Below are 21,409 nucleotides of genomic sequence, written 5' to 3'. Positions count from 1 at the left end.
GCAAGGAGAAAAATTCAGACTCAGCATGCTTCTAATGTTAACTTTTCAGTCTCTGCTAGTTAAGACATACCAGCTACAATCATTAGGGCAATATCAACAGTTTTCACTGTAACATTCTGCTTTAAGACGCATGTCACTCTATCAAAAGAACCAAATGCAACCAGGACTTACATCTAGAGTATAAATAATTCCAAACTATTTCTAGCTAAGCAAAATGTATTTTAAATAACTGCTACTTTCCCAGTAATATGGAATTAGTGCATTATGTTCTTTCCCCCTCCCCAGCTGACTCTCCTTCCTTGTTCCTGCAGACCCTTTCCCAGCAAACAGGCAGCTATCTTGTACCATTAGTCTCCATGTCTCACATCACAGCTCTTGCAGTGCTCTAGCTGATGGATTCCTCTTGTTTTTAATGCCCTTTCCCAGATTTCAGAAGCAATCACATACATAGAAGTCACTACGTTCCCCAAGTCCACCCTCTACCAGTCTCCATGCTATCATGGTATCATGATGCCCAAGGGAGTCATTAAAGCTATTCAGGCAGGATTTGTGCTTTTTCATCTGTGTTTTATTCAACTCAGGCTTGGTAAGCTAAGCACTAGCCATAGACACAAACATCATATACATGCATATAAGTACGTCTGACATGACAATGAACAAGAATTGCTCATATTCAGGGAAGAAAAAGAGGCAACTTTGAATTGAGATTAAATATGGAAATACTCTCTCTGCAAACTCCCATCTCAAACGCTGCAAGGAACTGAAAATGAGCATGCTGTGTCATCACTAACACCACCACTGGCAAGATGAGATTTCAGAGTGCTCCTGGCTGGAGTTAAGAGTTTAGGATTTGATCATTTTTGCTCTAATCCAGATAAAATAATCAGAAACCCTGATATCTAAACCATGTTCTTATTCTCTAAATTGGAAGCCCGTTGCATGAGTCAGTGACTACCTGCTCTATCTGTATGCCGTACCCATTGAAGGCTCCATTGTCCCAGGAAGTGTTTCGGTAGATGTCATCTACTCTGTCTATCAATTCAATCTATGTAGGAAAGAAAAACAAGTTACTTAGTTGTGAGCTTTCATGTAATAAAGTTCAAGACACTCAGAAAACCAGCAACATACTCATCTAGAAACACTCACTTCAAATTAAAATTGAACCTCATAGAACAGAACAGACACACTGACTGATCCAAAACCAACAGCACTTGGATCCAGAGATTATTATCAAATATCCCTGAAAATTTTTCACCCTTAAAAAAAAAAAAAAAAAACCACAAAAAAGCAGTACAAAGTTCTCCATTTATCACTTTCATCTGTGTAGTGGAAAAGCAATAATATTAAGAACAAGACATCTTAGAAAACGCTTTGTTCAGATACTAGTTTTCCAGGTTTCTCTGAGGGGGAAGGGCAGGAGGGAGTTGTTTTTACTGCTTTGTTTTAGCACAATGCTTAACTAGTTTAACTGACCCTTGAGGCTTGATTCCCTCTCCCAGCCAAAACCCTATTATTTTCCTCATTATGGTTCAAGCGCAGGTTCCAGAAAGTCTCTCAGCAATGTTCACTATCAATACCTCCCTTTTCAAGCTGTTCTCATCCTCTTAAAAACCACCTCCTCCTACACATAAACCACCAAACTTGCTCAGAATAAGAAGTGACATTCAGAGTCATTTGAAAATAGTTTATGCTTTAGTTTTCCAATCACTTTGTTAGCAGTCCACATGTACCCAGGAACCACAACAGTAGGTTAGCCTCATCCATGTGTCAGATGCTGAGATAACAGCATCTCTGCAAACACACCAATTGTTACCTGGAGAGCGTAAACATTTCTGGGGACAGAAGTGTCAAAAAGCAGCAAAGGTGTAATACAGTGGTTAGCATTTCAAGAAGTCAGGCCCAAAAAGAGACTCTTGACAAACAGAAGTGGCTTCATCTGTTTTTTAATCCAGTCCCTAGACAAATACACTCTACTCCTGCTGAAAGGCTGTGGGCAGGTGTTCTGTTCCACAAAACTTGTCAGGCAGACAACCCCATTGTACTGGTTTTGGCTGGGTTACTTGGTAACCAGCACACATGATGGAGCCCTGCTTTCCTAAGGATGGCTAAACACCTGCCTGATAATGGGAAGCTGTGAATTAATTCCTTATTTTGCTTTGCTGTATGCACATCTTTTGCTTTATCTATTAAACTGTTTCTCGCAGCCCTCAAATTATCTCACCTTTACCCTTCTGATTCTCTCCCATGGGAAGGAGTGAACTAGTGCCTGGGTGGGGCTGAGCTGCCCACTAGGGTTAAGCCACAACACCCATGTACAACCAAATTGTTTACCACACCTGCTCCCATTTTTATTGTTCTGCATAGAGGATCTTGGAAGAATTTTGAAGGAAAATAATAATAGTAAAAAAATCTATACATGCTGGAACTTAAAGATGCTCAGATTGTTTCAATTGTTTTGATTTCAAAATCCAGGAGACTCAAAAGTTCTGACCGGAAGAAGAAAATAGCATAGCCACAAGAACTACATGAAGAGGGAGTGCTTGCAAGTGAATGTTGAAGACTAACTGCAGTATCACCATTACAAAACATTTTTAAAGTACGATTCCCTGGTAAAAAGCACACACAGCCATGAAATGCAAATACGTCACGTTGTACAAAAGTAGTACAAGCTGTATGCTAGTATAATGACTGAAGTGCTATGTTTTCCTGCATTTATTCCAGCGAATTGTAACACAGTACACTGACTTACCAAATAGTTGATAGTAGTACTCTCTTCCCCACGGCCCATATACTTGAAAAAACGATGATCCGCCACTACCAGCATCTTGCACGTGTTTTTGGAGGTCTCTGGAATGGCTCTTTTCTCCCGATGGATGCTTGCTAACATAAACATTTTAAATAAAATTAAATAAACATTCTAAAACTGCCACTGCTGTGTTTATTCCCTTACTTAAAACACGAATGCAAGTTTAGGTGTGGTTTTGGGGGGAGAACAGGGATGTTTAGTTTTGGGGGTTATTTTTTGGTTTTGCTTTGTATTTGTTGATTTGTTTTGGAGTTTTAAATATACATATTCTTAATTTTTTTTCTTCATAACAGCCCTCAAACTTATTGTAAAGAAAGAACTATATCATAGCGAGTTAATCAGCAGATTTCTCTATAGAGCAACAGAGATTATTGCCCAGGTTTTGATCTTACTTGCTGACACAGCCAGAATTCAAGCATTTGTTTCAAAGATGCTGCTCTCCCAAGGTATGGACTCTCACCTTCATTTTGTTTCCTGTCTTCCAGTCCTTTTGGCAGCAGTTCTTCTTCGTTCAGCTTTAAATAACCACACACTTTGGGAGACTGCAGTCTTGAGAAGTCTTTAATATCTTCAGATCTGTAGACAAGCAGTCTTTCATCTTGCACATTATCTATAAATCTCCACAGTGGCTGACAGCACAAGAACAGAAATGCAACCAATTCAGAACACAATGAATGCATGTAAGTAAAAGTAAGTGCATGCAAGTAAAAAAAATAACATGTAAGCACTGTTGAATCTCCACAGCTTTATGTGTACACACACACAAATGCATTGGACTATGATAATCTCATCCACAGCAGTAAGTCTATTAATCATAGAATCATTGGGTAATGGTTGGACTTGATGATCCTAAAGGTCTTTTCTAACCTAGTTGATACTGTGATTCTAAGTTGAGGAGGCATCTCAGGCTCCTCCACTCTCTCCATAACAATATGGAGATGGGCACAGCCAGGGAGATGATCATGCTAACAAACACACTGACCAGAAACACAGGAGCTGGCAGACAATGGACAATATCTAAGGGCACAGAGAATATAGTCTTTACAGCAGAAGGCAATCTCTTCAACATTCAAAGCTACACAAGTCACAGCAGTGAAAACTTCTCCAAAACCACAGAACTACAAAATCCCAACACAAGACACTAATTCCCATAGCAGATCATAGAATCATGGATGCATGGAAATAGCATAGCACAGACTGCCCACATCCACACTGCAGAGCACGTGGGTCTGGGTCTCCTGTGGCCTTTAAGCACTGCTCTTTCAACTTCAGACAACTATGATTTAGCACACTGTGCTTTTGGCTGACACCAAAAAGGTCCTGAAATGTGATGGCTGTGCCAGCCCAGCAGCCATGTGTCTGCAGTACAAAACTGAGGGCGTATGTTTCACACTGTGTGAGGGCACCAGGGGTTTATACAAAGGTGCACAGCCTTTCCAAACAGTACAGGAGGACCATGAAAGCAAAGGCAGGCAATGGCAGAGTGGCTTTGTCCTTTGCGCTGCCCTTTGGGAATGGTCTCTGGCACAGAGCATCTCTGATATACACAGGCATCACCTCACCCAGGGCTGACAAGAGGCTGAAGCTGACTTGGGGACATTGACAAGAGGCAGTTGTCCTGGGTTTAGCAGTAGAAGTCAGTTTTTCTCCTTCTTGGTAGCTGGTGCAGCATTGTGTTTTGACTTTCAGCCTGGGAACAGTGCTGATAACACTGATGTTTTTAGTTGTTGCTCAGTAATGTTTACCCTGACCAAGGACTTTGTGAGTCTCATGCTCTGCCAGGGAGAAGGGGAAGCCAGGAAGAAGCAGAGACAGGACACCTGACCCAAGCTAGCCAAAGAGATATTCCATACCACAGCATGTCATGCCCAGGGGGTAACTGGTAGTTACCCAGAAGGACACGGGGTCTTCTGGTTCGGACTCGTTTTCGGCAGGTGGTATCGTATTCTCTTCCCTTGGTATTTCCTCTTATCATTATTATCATTGGCGGTAGCAGTAGTGATTTGTGTTATACCTTAGTTACTGAACTGTTCTTATCTCAACCCGTGGGAGTTACATTCTTTCGATTCTCCTCCCCATCCCTCTGGGAGCAGGGAAGGGCGGCGGGGAAGGAAAGAAAGAGGGAGGAAAGAGGGAGTGAGTGAATGAGCTGTCTGGCTGGGTTTAAACCATGACAGCAGTGAGGGCAAGTTGAAGCTGGGTTTAAACCATGACAGCAGTGAGGGCAAGTTGAAGCTTCCACACATTGCCTGTCTTTAGCTGTACAGACACAGCCAGTGAGGAGCAAAGGGGTTGGCTGCATGGAGAACAGCGATGGTCTGACATGACTCTGCACCACAAACACAAAAAATGTCTTAAATCACAATCAAACAGCTACTGTATGCTCTTAATATAAAACACAAGTACAGTGGTTTGGGTACTTTAAACATATTTTCATATTTTAATATGACTGGATTTCCCAGGTTTACCCATAATTCTGCATATCCTTAGATCTGGAGACAATTATACTACCCATAAAACACTCAGCCATAATTACTGTTATTCAGCTGTTCTAATACAGCTTGTGCCTGGGAATATGCTGCACAAAACAACTCATTAGGATTGTCTCTAATTATGTATTTGTTGAATATGTTGTTTTAAACAAAGAGTTTAAAATAACACAAGCAATGGAGGCGGTGAAAAACAGCAATGAGAAAGCACGGGAAAATACCAGATTTTCCAATAGAGCTCTAAAGAAGGAAAATATTCCAAGACTTAAAGAAGCCAAAAGTTCAGAAAGCTCTCCAGACCCTGACTTTGCTCAGAAGGCTGCAAGTTTGTTATTCCAGAGGATATGATCACCACTAACACTATCAATTTCTGTTTCTAAATCCCTTTCCTGTTTAAAACATACCTTTTCCCCAATGTATCTAAACCATGCAATGTCATAGAATCATAGAATAGTTAGGGTTGGAAAGGACCTTAAGATCATCTAGTTCCAACCCCTCTGCCATGGGCAGGGACACCTTACACTAAATCATATCACCTAAGGCCTCGTCCAACCTGGTCTTGAACACTGCCAGGGATGGAGCATTCACAACCTCCCTGGGCAACCCATTCCAGTGCCTCACCACCCTAACAGGAAAGAATTTCCTCCTTATATCCAATCTAAACTTCCCCTGTTTAAGTTTTAACCCGTTACCCCTTGTCCTGTCACTACAGTCCCTAATGAAGAGTCCCTCTCCAGCATCCCTATAGGCCCCCTTCAGATACTGGAAGGCTGCTATGAGGCCTCCCCACAGCCTTCCCTTCTCCAGGCTGAACAGCCCCAACTTCCTCAGCCTGTCTTCTCACTAATACAATCCAACACTTGCAAAAGTCAAATTGATTTCATATTTCTCTCCCTCCTCCCCATCCACCCCAAAACAAACATCACCAAGTCTATTTCAAGCTACAGAGGTGTGTGACTAACTAGAAACACCCACAGGGAAAAGAGACGACTGTCTGGACAGAGCTTTCAACAGTAAAGCATACCTCGATATTATATTCTTCTCCATCAGTACTGATTCTCACTGTAAAATCTTCATCCCCAATATGTGCCACAACTTTGGAATTATGCTCTCCTTTAATGTAAGCAAGGGAAAACCAAATTAATTCAGCTCTATTTGCATGCACTCCTGCACAGATACTGGTTGGGTTTTTGTAACTGTTTCTAAGCTTCACACCAAATTACCTTCCTCAGTCTCTGAAGAACACTATACTGTCCAGTTTAAAGAAAAAAAGAAATAAACCAGCCCCAGTCTTAACCTCCCAATGGTCACAGTCATCAAGACTCAGATTCAATTTCTAATTCTGCAGAAAGTGTTGAGATGCCTCTGGGCATTAGGAATGGGGCACAGAATATTTCTGCCAACCAATGAATATTACTACTACCAGACAGCAATTTCATGGCATCAGCTGGCATTCCACTGGACGAGACTTTCACCACCTAGCACAGGCAACAAAAATCAAAGCCACTGAACAGAAGCATTAGTGCTGGACTGAAGTGGAGCAAGATACCCTTTCTTTACAGAAAAGTGATCTGCAAAGAACTGTCTTAAAGTCTTTTAATCTAACACTCTGGGCAACAATACATCACCACTACCTGGCCACTGTGTTCTGGGACAAGAAACATTCAAGTCCTACATTCCAATTTGAAATAAAGTTACCTGCATCCTTTTAAAAGAAAGAAAGAAAAAGAAAAATATATATATATAATCACAAGCTGCATCTTGAGTAAATTATACTTCTGTGTTCTGCCAAGTTAAACAGAAGAATGCTACCTTAGAACCTTGGTTCAATAGCTCATAAAACCCTACTCCCCATCAAACTTAAAAAAAACCCAAATCCACCACAAGAAAAAACCCAGAAAACCCAAGGGCCACAAGAATCAAGTTTACTTGCTCATCCTAACCATATCTGATGACAATGAGGGCAATACACCATTTACTTTGGCCAAGAGACTCATACAAAGCTGTGCTTTCCCAGCACTAACACACAGTTCAGTTCATACTAACCAACAACATGTCCCGTGAAGAAGTCCTGCCATTGAACATGATACTCCTTTTCCTTGCCTTCACCATCCACAATTAATGCTTGAAATCTTTCTGAAAAGTGTTCAGCAGTTGCAGTTAAGTATAATTTAAAGTGCCTGTAAAAGAATTTACTTCCATTTATTTTTAAGCAAAGTATACACATGCCATACATCCAGTCCTCATTTTACTGAGGGACCAAAATAAGTTAGAAAGCATTAATTCTTATAAGCAGGCTACAAAAACATATACTGGGTTACCCATAACTGTATTTTTTAAGGGATAATTATGCTTAATTAAAACCATAGAACATAAACACTCAAATCCAGAACACTCACAGTTTGCTCAGGATGCACCTTCTCCATCTGCAGTCAAGCAAAACCAATTACTGGTAACTACTTGAAGAAAAATCAGGCCAAGGAATTTGTTCATCTATTTTAAATTAAATTATCTTGAAGTTCTTATTTTCTAAAGTAACACAGCCAGAAACCCATAAACAGAAGTATCAACTCTGCACATTTTTATTGATATATAGCCTTTAGTTTCTGTGACTATCTCAAGCAGAGAACCTTCTCTGGAAGGAGCTTCGTGGGCTCTTGGTTTATGTAAGCTCTGGGTCAAAATTTTTCTGCAATTATTCTGTAATTATCATTGGCAGTATTGCAACCTCACCATAAAGCTGGGGTGCATGAGGCAGTCCAAAACAGGGACAGTCAGACATTTGATCCCATTAGCCTTGTATGCTTGGTACTTAAAAATTACTCGCACCAAACACAGAGATTCAAAAAAAAAATATACACAACAACTTGCATGATAGTTGTCAATTGCAGACAGAGGAAGGCACATGAGAACACACTGTTTTACTGAATGGGAAATTTACACTAAGTAGGAAGAGAATTAAATCTCCTTGAAAGACAAAATACAATCCCTTGAACAAGACACCACATGCACTCCCCAAACTGAAGGCAGAGATTTTCAAGAGGACAGTCAAGAGTATGACGTTGCCAGATGAAGTATAAGTGGGATCCAACTCAACCAGCGGAAGTAATCTACATGAAACTAAAGCTAAGAACAAAGCAAGAGAGATCTTAAATCACTGCTGCTTCAGCAAACACAGTAATACAGTGCAGCCTATTTTTTGTTTCCTCTGAGCCTCTTTGAAGTTATATGACCATACAGAACACTCACTTAGAAGAACTGGTCAGTCACAACAGAAAACAAGATAACCATTTCTGGGTTTGGAACTGCGCATTATTCATCACAAAGTGAAGGAAAAAGTATCATCAGCTGTTTCACTGTTGATGATTTCGTTACCTTTGCAGAGCTGAAAAACTTAAGAGCCTCTCTACATGTGTCTCAGGCTGGAGGTCCCTCTTCTTCAGTGAGTGTTGCTGGATGCTAGACTGAGAAAGGATGTCGTAGTCTGAAAGCATGGACTCAACTGTGTCTGGAAGAGCAATGAGGAAAGTTTAAGTTTCAAGAGGCTCCCTTTTTCACAAATGCATACACAGAACAGCAAAAGAGAGCCTCCCATTTCAACAGCAAGATTGGTTTGCTGCAATTTTTAGGATAACTGTTGCACATTTCTGTAAAGGTGTATTTTGTGTAGACAAGTAAAAATCATAGTGCAAGACAAGAAATTATCTGAGAGGCAAATGCCCTAGCTGGCTGCCCCTGGAAACTAAATGGGGGCAACATCCCCACTTCTCTGGAGTGAATCACTCTCCTCACCTGCTGGTCCCCATCCTAGGAAGAAAGCAATTTAACTTAGGAAACTTCTACCAAATTGACTGACCATCAGGACTGCATTTATTACCTTCCTGTTCAACAGCAGCCAGAAAATAGGTGTCTGCATAGCACAATCCATCAGAAATAACTAACAAGACACCCCACATGAGGCACCTCCAGGTACTCTGGTTTCCCAACACTTTACCACATGCAAAACTCCTTTGATTTCCACACTCAGAACATGAAAACTTGTTCAGATGACCAAGGGCCTGAATCCCTATGGGAGCAGACCACAAATTACAAATTCAGGTCAATACGCTGCAGATGCTTCCACTGCCAAATGCTCAATGCCAGCTGCCAGCAGTGTTTGACTTCTGCTGATAAAGACTCCTGCTGCTTTCTAAGCATCTCTTCACTGGCAGCACCAACCACCCACTGAGACACTCGACAACCACCTTCACTTCCACTAGTGCTGATTGACTCATTTGCTCTCTACAACCTTACAGGCCTTATTCTCACATCACTGTCTTCCTTCTCTACCAGAGGTGTTCACTCTTTCCACTGCACCAAATGAGCGGTGTTTTACAAGAGGCTGAAGTGCTCACCTAGTCATTATTTAAAGAATTCCTATTTTTCTCCCCTTCAAGTTGTGCTTCTAAACCAGACATGACAGCTACTAAAGTGGGGTTTTATTAATAAAGATTGAGTTCCACTTCTTCAGAGCCCCCAGCCATCAGCTCACACCACTCACCCAAGTAACCTTGCATGTCCTACTGGACTTTTAAGTAAGCGGCACCACTCGTAAGCTAAGTTTTACCGGCTCTTGCGCAACAAGCCAAGATTGCCAACTTGAAATCTAGACTGCAATAGCTCCTGATATATTATACTTTATTATACTTACAGCCCTCATGGCACTGCACCAGGCCTGCTAGCAAAGTGATGGATAGGTGACAGAGCTGCCTCCTCGTGCAGCCAAAGCCACCAGCAGCAGCTCGCAGGCTTCTCCCTGCCTGGCTGCCGCTCCCCTGCCATTGAGCAACACAGGAAGGGCAGAGCAGTTGCAATTTCCTGATTTCTGTTTACAACCCACAGGTGGAGAACACCTGCAATCAATTACCATGCGTTTCGGGTTATATGCAAAGGCAAGTTTCCACCACTTTTGTGCTGTGTTTTTTTTCCCCTACATGCCCAGCTGCTGCATGCCAGGCGGCACCTTCATTGTCAGCTTGCTGCATGCTACAGAGCTGGTTCACCAGAGCCATACAGTTAGCAAATACCAAAAAAAAAAAAAAAAAAAGAACATCCCTTTTCTTTAAAAAGCCCATTCATTGCTTATGGTCTGGAACTTGCCCTCATCCAGAACCACCTGGGAGGAAGGTAAGGACAGGCAGGAAAAATCAATTCTGAAAACAACTCCAAACCCCTCATTAAACTGTTTAGTCCTAAATTCTTTTAATTAAACCTGAAATTCTTTCACTGCACTCAACTAAGAGCAGACCCCTCAATTAAAGTGAACATTGATATATGGATACCAAATGTTGCATCATGATACAGAGCAACTGTGTGCTACTTGGGCCATGGAGCAAGAGGCACAACACCACTGCTGTGCTGCTTGGGGATTTACTGACAGGGGACTTGCCAAGCAAAGGTCTGCCCAAGAGGCACAATCCCAGCGGCTAAACACTAATTTTTCTGCCCCTTTCCACTCCTCCTTGCAAAGGACAGATCACAACCAGGGGAAGGTCATGCCAAAGAGCAAGATGCAACTGCCACTACAGCCAGAAAAAAAGGCTCAGTTTCAAGGCATCAGAACTGAGAAATCTGCTAAAGAAATCAGGGGGTTTTATTTGGTAGGCAAGGAGAACTTCAGAAGTCCTGCTCCACCTGACATACACAGACACCCTTTGGAAATGCCTCAGAGAGGCATAAGAAGGGTAGTAAGAACATGACCTACAGAGTTGATGAAGATGAGTAAGATGATTCTGTTAAAGTTACAAATGAAAAACACAGGACACTCCTAGCTCCTGTAACCCTGAAACAAGAATGTACTTGTTCCTATTTCCTTTTACCCTTCCTAAATTTGTTTGCTTTTAATTTGACTTGCAACGTAAGACTTAAGACATGCTGCTGCGAGACATAAATTTGTGAACTAACTCAGGTGTCAGACAGATGTGGAAAAAATGTATTGGTAACACACTCAAACCAAATGTTTTCTGTAAACTTTTCATACTGTGGAAATTAATCCATTGTCATGGCTTATTGAAAAATAAAAGATGAAGCATCATTAATTTAAGCAATATACAGAACTGTACAGCAGTCTGCGGATGAGAGCCACAGTAAGCATATACTTGACTACTTTTCATTCAAGTGTAATAATCTTTCTGGCATTCCTTCCTCGTTGTCTTCATTGTGGTCCAAAAGTAATTTCCCATGGGCTTCAACAATGCCAAGCTGACTCAGGTTTTCCCAAACCACTTTCCTACGGTTGCTTCCCTTCCAGCCCCTCCTAGATTTCTGCATTCCTCTCTTTTTGGAGAAGAACACCTTAATTTCACCCTGATATCCCAAATATTTATTTGTGATCACCAGCCTTCACTTCACTGCACCCTGTCTCCTGGAGGGAGACCTCCCCAGAACATACACATATACATGGTTGTAAGAGAAACACGGAAGGAACAGTGGCAACAAAAACAATATCCCAGAGTTCTCAAAAAGAAATCCACAGCAGTGACTTTTCCTCTACCTCCAACTCTGAACTCACCAACCATTTCCTCCTTTTCTTTCACCTTGTTTCAAGGCTAAAACCCCACTGCTACTAGAATTTGGAACCTAACACAGCAAAATATCTTTTAAATAACTCATGGGCAAGTACACATTGCAGCAGACTACTCCAGCAGAAAACAGCTGAAGAATGTGCTGGGCTACAGCTTAGCTCACCCATCTGGAGGCCACTGCACATAGAATCATAGTATAGCTAAGGTAGAAAGGACCTTAAGATCATCTTGTTCCACCCCCCCGCCATTGGAAGGGACACCACACACCAGACCATCTCACACAAGGCTCTGTCCAACCTGGCCTGGAATGCTGCCAGGGATGGAGCATTTACCACCTCCTTGGGCAACCTGTTCCAGTGGCTCACCAGCCTCACAGTGAAGAACTTCTTCCTTATATATTTAAAAAGAAGTTTCTCTTCAAGTGCTCAGCTACCAATTCAAATACCAATGGCATCCCTTCTCCAACCAGGTCAGCTTTCATAAGCAGAACAGTAAATTCCCATGATCTCATGCCCATACTATTGCCCAGAAAGCAACATGTAAATGTGGCAAGTCAGCCATTTCATAAGCATTCTTTTGCATGCATTATTTATAGAAAGGTTAAGCTTATTGAGAAGCATGAGGTTTTAACCCAGTGGATATAATCAATATTTTAAAAGCTCCCTTTGCAATTATCCCGTGATAAAAATGTCTCTACTTAAAACATAAGATCCAACAATATTTAAAAAATATTACTTTCAGGATTTAAAATTAACCACAAAAGCACCAGAGGGTTTGCAGGAATGACTGTAATTATTTCTCCAGCCCTCCCAAAGGGAATAAAACCAGAAATAAATCTCCTGTCAAAAGACACTGGGATGGGATGACAAGCACAGCAGTCTCTGGAAGAATTTTACAGTTTGATTGTTAAATCTTTGGCATCTCCAAGACTAAAAAAAATGGACCCAGCATGTATTTTATGTGCTGGATAGCAGTCACTGACTACAACCAAGGTACTGATCTTGAGCTGATTTCCAGTGGGTATCAAATACCCATCAAAAGCTTGTGGCAGCTAACTCACAACATTTTTTCCGATTGAGCTGGGGAGCAAGTGACTGAATGGTTGAAGGGTTCCATATTCTTTATTGTTACTATTTATATTTTTATTCTCCAAATGATGTTCTTCTTCATCCATTAAAATATTTTATTAAAGTAACCAAATATAGTCACTTCAAATGTAATTCACAGCCTCAATCAGAACTTGGACTAGGAAACAGACTACAGTCTTTCCAACGTTAACCACATGAGCTAAAGCAGGTCCCCATCACCCTACAGAAAACAGCTGCCCTCATGTTTGTGGTAACAGCCGGTTACCGGCTGCAGTACAGTGGGATCATTTGAGTGGATCACCATTCCAGAGAGTGCTAATGGAGAAGGAGAGTGAATTCGTATCTCAGCTGGGCACACAGTCTTCACCAGGCAGGAGGTGATGCTGTCACACCTAGATGTTTATGGGTACCTTCTCTTAACAGTTTACACTGCTTTTAGGAGACTGTTGATGAAGAGGATGTGTTGAGAAGATACATCTGTGGGAAAGCTGTTCCCCAACAGTTCATTACTCATGTTGTTACATCTTTCTCCAGTACATCTGGTACAGAGCCATTGCCAAAGACAGAAAAGAAAGGGAATTGAAACACTTATCCCATGCAAAACAGCCCATACTTTGTACAGTTTTGACAAATCCTGTTTAGTTGTTTCCACCAAGGAGTGGCTGCTGTTTTGCTCATCAAGTACATGTGAAAAGAAGAACTTGGGAGAGAAAGGGGTTCAAAGCAAGAACCAAATGTATGTCAGCCTGCTTATAAACCCTAACAGGATGAAGGTTTACACTCTGTTTAAACACATTTCTAGACAAACCTGTTAGTGAGAATGGCCAGCCAAATCAGCATTGCTGAATGTTTTAAAAGGCATGTTTTTGACTCGATCCCAACTGCATCAAACTTGCTAAACCACGTGAGAAAACAAGGTGCCCGAATTCAGTTACTCACCAGCACAACACAGACAAAGCCTCAGGGTACAGTTACACAGACCTCACACTAGGAGGTAAGGTAGGCTGCTGATTTACCAGCTACTCCACAGTACACTTTTCCTGCAGTTACATGGGGTAAACTACTCTCTACTTACCACAGGCGCAGAAGCTCCCAGTGGTAGATAGCATGGAAAAGCTAACAGCTTACAAAACACCCTTTAGCTCACCTCAGGAAAAACTTGTTCACAGAGGTGCACTCATATGCTACTCCACAGGTTTTTGCCTACAGAAAACATATCTGTTTCTGGGCAGTGCAAATAGTTCCTTAAGGGTACAAATTCTGCTTAGCAGAAGCTGTACTGACCATTAAACTGCTATTTCTGGTAGTTTTGACTATAGCTGAATACCCCCAATGATTCCCACCTGTTACCTCACACACTTCCAACTTTGAAAACTTCTTCCTTCACTAAAGACATCTTAACTAGGGAGCACTGAGGAACAAAATTCATTCTGTTGGATCTACTTGATTTAATAATTCGGTCTGTCCTATCAGTAAAAGCACAAAGCACTTTTTTATATATTAAAAAAATATATAAATATATAAGTAAAAAGCACTGCATAACAGAGTGGGGGGGAGAAAGGGGGCTGTGTGTGCAGAAGCAACATCCTGCTCAAATATTGAGCAGGATAAAAAATAAGGAAGCCCAGTAAACTAACATCCTTACATTCAGAGTGAAACAAGGGCAATACAGCTGTCTCATCTTAAACCAGAACAGTATCACATGACTCAATGCTCAAAAAAAGTTTAGAAAAATCACATGTTTTCATACATCCTGCAGAAAAGAAGAGCCAAATCACAGGATGTAATGTTCTCTGGAAAGAGATAATTTGTCTGGCTCTCCAAAAAGTGTCAGCCTCACTACTGTGCTTTGGTATCACACTACAAAGTAAGTTTGAGTAGAACTGATTCTAGGTAGAGACTGATTAGTGTCTTATGAGACCAGCAACTTCTCCCCATCCAACTGCATCTCTTCTCGTTGTGGATATGACTTTGGACTCACTCAAACACGACCTTCCAAAATTCAAGGCACACATCACAGGTACTGAGGGACAGAACTTTACCACTTCAGTAACAATCTGAAAAGGTGAGAAAGGAAACCAAGTAATGCAGGACATAACATTCGCATTCAACACTTCAGTAATTACAGATCCATGTTGAGTAGGTGACAGCTGTAGATGCCTCCCTGTGCAACAGAGCCTCCTTCTCTTCCCTTCCTTCCTACACCCAGTCCATGTACCTAAGTTAAAAATGCAAGTACCAAGAGGGAAAAAAAGTACAAGTAATGTATATTAAGAGCAGCACAGGAAGGGAGGGATGGATATTGTAAAGTGATGCAGGGAACAAGTGACATAAATACAGGCAGCATGGTCACATACATCTGCAAGAATAAAAGAGACCAGAAAGACCATCAGAACCATTGAGAGAGTTGCAGGACATACCCAAAGCGAGTGCAGCATACGAAATCTGTAGAACAGGACAGCAGGATGTACTGCTCTTTGTTAAAGAAACCTGGCTCTTGGTTAACCTTTTATTACACACAGCAAAGGACTTCCCTTGATCCCTCTGGGAAACAGGCAAACTCTAAGTTCTGCAGTTTATTAAAAAAGGGGGGGGGGGGGGGGAATCAAGTTCTGTTTATAACAGAAGTTAAATATAAACTTCTCTCTCAAAAATAAATCTTTCCTGACTGCTAAGCACATAATTAAATCCTGGTGTAATGCTGAAGCAGTCAGGAGAACTCTGCACTAAGGAGCTGGCTGGCAGAGCTTCCTCACTCAGCCCTTCCAGCCACAGAGCAGAAAGTCACTTCTGCACAAAAACACACACACAAAATTCCAGAGCAGAAGTGTGAAACTGAGGTGAGCCACTGCTGCTATCAGCAGTGAAGAGCAGCAGTGAAGTTGTCAGTCTGTATGGCAGGAGGGGGAAAAATCTTAAATGCAAAGCAGAATTTTACTTTTTGGCTGCTCAGAGGTCAGACTAAAATGGCACTATTGAAAACCAAACTCGTACCAAGCTCTTGATTATGTTCCCATTACAAAACTCTTGCAATTGTTAAGGGCAATTCTTAATGATTAGAATTTAATCTACTGTTGACATTCTTCACTTGTTGAACTACATTTTTATCACAATTTCTCTTTTTTCCAGTTGGAAGTGGAAAAATTGACTGATTCACATGAACAAAGGAAAACAAATCCAAGAAAAAACGTCCTTTAAAACCTTAAGTACCTCCACAGAAAAGATTGTCAAGCCACAACACAAAAGTCACAACGACAATCTGCATTCAGTAAGACCATGTCTACATGAAGCACTTGCTGTTTACATGGAGACAAAGCATACAGAAGACTATCACTGAGGCTGTAATAACACCTACTGAAACACTGCATCTACACATTCCTGCCGGGATTTTGAAATAACCCCACAGCATTCCATGCAGGTATCATGTGCTGGGACATACTGCTGTTAGGCTGTGTGTTCTTGGATTCTCCTCCCTGTGGTGCACAGTGAGATGTACACCCAACCTTCAGCTCGATGGAGTCAAACTGCAAAACCAGATCAATCCAAAACAGTTGTCTTGCTTCAAAGGATATTAAAACGGGATAAGAAACAACACGAAAAGAGGCAGACTGCAGCAGGGAAAATAGTTATCTGACCCTTACCTAGGTCTTGCCTTAGTCACCAACAGATGCTTCAGTCCAGGAGGACAGAAGGATTTTGTTACTAATTATCTCACTGCACAGTCTTCATACTGAGCTAAACTTCTAACCCCTTACTCCTTCAGTAGTTGGTTAGGCTCCTGGCCTTATGGACTTCCTGTGTTTTGTCACGCCAAGCGTGAAGCAGGATTCAAGACTGACTGCAAATGATTTTATGCTGCCTTCTGTATCACTCAGCTCCAACATTTCGTTCATCAACACCACTATCATTTGCTTTTTCACTCCAGAACTTGTTACTTCTAGTCTTTTGATGCGTACTACATAGGTTTGTACCTATCCATATATAGGATATTTCTTCAGCTCACACAGTTCGACTTCTCTGTGGTATTTCAGAAGCGTGGAGAAAAAACAACCCAAGGCCAGGTTACCTCATATTCTATTGATGCAATATAGCAGGCAAAAAAAGATGAGGGGAGAGTGATCCAAGGAATATCATCTGCCCAGGAACGGCTCTTACTTTTTTTTCATTCCCTGAGTAGCTTATGAGAAAAAGAACCTACTCGAAACAGACAGCAGTAGAGTAAGACATTTTGCATACAAACTCAGCTCTGGGCAATCCTGGATACACGCTGCTCAGTGGCAGAGTGCTGCCAATACCTCTGTGCTATAAAACAGATTCAAGCAGTTCTTTAGATATAGCCATCTATATATTGAAGAACAGTGAGGGTGGGGATTTGTACTGTTATTCTTTTCAAGCACATTCAGCCCTGTTATCATTCAGGTATGTCTGAGCTCCAAGAGAAACAACATTAATATTTAATAGCTATAAAAGGTTATCTTAAGAGATAAACAATAGAGAAAAAATTTCAACAAGGTGACATTAATTTTTCAAAGGCAAAACTACAGTAACAGTCATTGTATTGACCAGTAGCATCACACTTCTTTCAGAAATTCATCCCCACTGTCAGTGTTATTAAAAAGAACACCGCTTTCAGATCATCTAATGGCAACACACTGATGTTGATACCATCCTCCCTTCATCCTTCACCCTGAGCACAGACACTGCCATCCCCAGAGCATGGGGCAGATACTTGACAGTCACGCTGTGAGCTACTCCAGAGAGCAGACTCCATAAACAGAGAACACCTGAACCCAGGCACCCTACCCCTTACAAGAAAAAAAACCCAACCAAACAATGATCAGCTTCCAGGTGGCCTAGCTCCATGAATGTGCTCATAGGAATGGGGAAGAGATCAGAAAGCTAAGGCCAGGACTGCGGCAGTCCCAATTTAGATCAGTTTAGACTGCGGAGCACCACACCCAAAGATTACTTCAGCTGAAAAATGCTGGGAAATGACCCACGTCTTTTTATCTACTTGTGCTATTCTTTGCCAAACTCTGCTTTTCACTGTATAATCTTTTTTTTTTTTCCTTCCTGAAAAGCTGAACTTCTACAGAAACAAGCGAGTTCTTAATAGAAATCACAAAATGGTAATCCTTGAAACTTCCATAAATATACTGCTCAACAGAAATTTGATTTCAGTTCACAAAATTCAAGCTGTGGTTAAACAGAGCTCTCAAAATAGCAAAGCTGAAGTTATTAGCAGGAAAAGATGGTATTCCAGTAAACCAAGCCATGTGTAAGATGAGGATAACAGAACTCCATCAAAAGCTGAACATAAAACCACAGTAAAGTAAGCAAAGAAATTTTGAAGAGCAGCTTGGAAAAGGCATAAAGCTCATAGTTGAAATACCTTTTATTATGTCCAAAGAAACCAACCAGATAAATAATCAAAGGGGCTTGTAAAAAAGTTGTAAATACAGCTCCAGAAATGGATGCCAAGGGCTGATACCAAAGAGTGTAACTGACCTTAGCATTCACCTCAGAGGAGACTAAAAATATCCCCAAAAGTTTGTCTTGATAGCATGACTCTAAAGACCTTCCTCCAAGACTCAAGAAAAGGCACTTTAAAACAAGCCAAGAAAATGAGTAATAAGGCAATAGGGCATAAATGTATTAACCCAAAATTATAAAGCACTGAAAAAAAATAAACTGGTCAACTACTAATCGTGGTATGCCACTGGTACACCATTAGTCTTGCTGCAGGTTAGGCCTGAAGGGTGGTAAGTACAGGTCCAATTTCCACTCCAGGTATCATCATGGGGCCTAATCAACAAATATGCTCAATTACCTGACAAACAGGTAACAACAATAACAAAGTGTGAAATACTGGACCTGTGGCTAAATAAGATACTAGGAAAGTAGAGCCTCACAGATATTAGCATTCTGAGAGAATGAAGTGTGTGGATAAATGTAACAGTTAATGGAGCAGACCTGGATTTTTTCAAGCTCCCTCACAAAATGCTTTTATATGTTTAGTTTACTGAACAACAGAACAAAATGATGAATTTCAGTGTGTGAAATAACATGAAGAAAATACAGCCTCACTGTATCTATGCAGCAAAGTATTTCAGCATAGGTATTACCACTCAAAAATAAAATATTAAAAAGAGAAAGAAGAGATATCTTGGAAGGACTATTAAACAAACAAGCAAACAAACAAACAAAAAGGACCAAAAAAATACTCAGAAAGAAAACAAAATGAAAAGCATTCATCACTACAAATCCATGCTACCTTTGTATCACAAATAATGCCTTACAGTCCTGGTCACACATCTCAAATAAATAAATTAAAATCAAAATCCAATACAAAGTATATAGACAGAGACATGTCTGGATAAAGTCCTGAGCAATGTGCTCTAGGTGACCCTGCTTGAGCAGGGAGGTACGACTCCTGTGATCTCTGGTGGTCCCTTCCAACCTCAACCATTCTGTGATTCTTTGAAAGGTAACAAAGACCAATAAAGTTATAATTTTTTACCCCATACTAAGAATTATTATAGAGACTAAGATTTTTCCACTAAAAATAAAAAAAAAATTACAAAGCAGAAAAATTATACAAGTCTGTAAGTCATTAAAGGTATGAAGAAAACAGATAATCCTTTCATACTGACCATTTCTGGCAACAGAAGAAGGTGATCTTAAGGTCCTTTCCAACCCTAACTATTCTATTATTCCCCCAGCAGTATTTCATAAAACTGAAGAGCTCATAGTCCAGCCATGGTGGTACAGAGGCCTAGAACACAAAAGCTATCAGAGAAAGATTACGCAAATCCATAGCAGATACATCCTTTAGAAGGCATAAAAAAACCCTCAGAGCCCAAGATGTCCTCTGTTTAAGGAGATCCCTGACCTGCCTTGATGTTAAAAGGACATGCAGATACATCCTTTAGAAGGCATAGAAAAACCTCAGAGCCCAAGATGCCCTGTTTGAGGAGATCCCTGACCTGCCTTGATGCTAAAAGGACATACAGTGTTTGTTCTGTTTCTGTTATACTTCCTGGAGCATCCACCACTGAACCCTATCCATCCCAGCTTCTTGCTGTTACCCACTTCTGAGGTCTGCACAGAACCACAAGTCCACCGCAGGTGTGGGAGAGGAGGACAGATACACAGCCTGGATGCCTGTCAGGAAAACTGCTGGGAGATCTAAGCAAGAAAGGAGACTTGAAGCAGTCACCACTGGCCACACCAACTGGAGACAGGATATCTGACTGGACAAGACAGGACTACTGCCTCTCAAGAGCTCATCTGCCACTTCAGTGATAAGCTGGTGCTTATCAAACACGTTTACAACTTCTTTGCTCTGAAGTATAAGTTTAGATGCAAAACTAAGTTTACAGAACTTAAATAAAGCAACGGTTCTCCTCTGTGTTAAGCTTTTCTGGAAGACACATTCAGCTCCAATAGCTTCAGGCTCTCTCTGCAACAGTGACTCTTCAACCAGAACTATGAAGGGAAGCCATTTATATGATTACCCTGCCTTAACATAACGCACACTCCCGTGAGGAAAACTCTTTAGCACACCTTGAGTGTGAAGACAATCAAGCGGTCGCTCCACTCCTGCAGAGAGCAATGACTCCCTAACACTGCCCATCAGTGATGCTTCAGTTAAAGGGGACCACACCGGGAGGGCACGGAGCCTACATGGTCTCCAGAAATCCCTGTGCCCTGGACATTCCCAGCCGCGTACCCACCCTCCCGGAGTCAGGCACAGGAGCAGTGCGCGGGCCGCGACCTTGCCCACCGCCATGGGCAGGCCTCCAGGTGGGTGTTCAGTCGGGACACAGGGTGCCCGGCTCCTGCCCTGCCCCGTTCCCCTCTCCCCATTCCCCAGACCGCCACCCCCGGCAGAGATGGGTGTTCTCCCCACGTCAAACATACCCCATCACAACCCCCAGGCAGAGGCAAGCGTGCCCCTGTCCCCCGCCCCGCAGCAGTGGTCTCTCCCTCACACCCCCTTCCACGGCTGCCGTGTTCCCTCCCTACCCCTTACCGTAGCTCTGCCGGCGCGGAGGGCGCCCCAGCGCCTCTACCCCGCCCGACCCCCACAGCACCACCAGGGCAGGGACCAGCCACAGTCGGAACCTCATGGCCCGGCCGCGGCTCCCTCCTCCACCGCCCGCTCCTTCTGTTCACATCCGGTAGAGGGAAATCTCACCCTCCGCCCACCCCGCGGCCCCTCACGCCGTGCCAGGCCGGGCCCGCACCCGGAAGCGCAGCAGCTGCTCGCGGAGCATTGTGGGGGCGGGCGGGGCCGCCATCTTAAACAGTGGGGCGGGCACTGGGGGAAGGGTAGGGTCGGCTCGGCTCGGCTCGGCTCGGCTCGGCTCGGCTCGGCTCGGCTCGGCTCGGCTCGGCTCGGCTCGGCTCGGCTCGGCTCGGCTCGGCTTCGATGGCTCACGGGATGGGGTAGTGAGCAGC

General features: G+C 42.3%; 1 protein-coding gene across 1 annotated transcript in view; it reads right to left on the bottom strand.

Moving 5' to 3' along the window:
• ADAM17 (ADAM metallopeptidase domain 17) overlaps window positions 1-21,194 on the bottom strand; it is a 35,491-nt gene extending 14,297 nt beyond the window's left edge. The window contains exons 1-7 of the mRNA XM_062634529.1: window positions 20,982-21,194; window positions 8,671-8,803; window positions 7,342-7,475; window positions 6,320-6,408; window positions 3,267-3,435; window positions 2,750-2,880; window positions 956-1,045 (exon numbers count right to left, since the gene is read on the bottom strand). Of these exons, the coding sequence (XP_062490513.1) occupies window positions 956-1,045; window positions 2,750-2,880; window positions 3,267-3,435; window positions 6,320-6,408; window positions 7,342-7,475; window positions 8,671-8,803; window positions 20,982-21,078 (843 nt within the window). The 5' untranslated portion in view covers window positions 21,079-21,194. The remainder of the gene's footprint in view (window positions 1-955; window positions 1,046-2,749; window positions 2,881-3,266; window positions 3,436-6,319; window positions 6,409-7,341; window positions 7,476-8,670; window positions 8,804-20,981) is intronic.
• Between the last annotated feature and the right edge of the window lie 215 nt (window positions 21,195-21,409).

This window comes from Pezoporus occidentalis, unplaced genomic scaffold (assembly GCF_034315485.1).
Source record: "Pezoporus occidentalis ecotype Australia unplaced genomic scaffold, CSIRO_AGI_Poc_V1 ctg43, whole genome shotgun sequence".
NCBI lineage: Eukaryota > Metazoa > Chordata > Aves > Psittaciformes > Psittacidae > Pezoporus > Pezoporus occidentalis.
The sequence above is the reverse complement of the archived record's forward strand: the minus strand, read 5'-3'. Positions and strand labels throughout refer to the sequence as shown.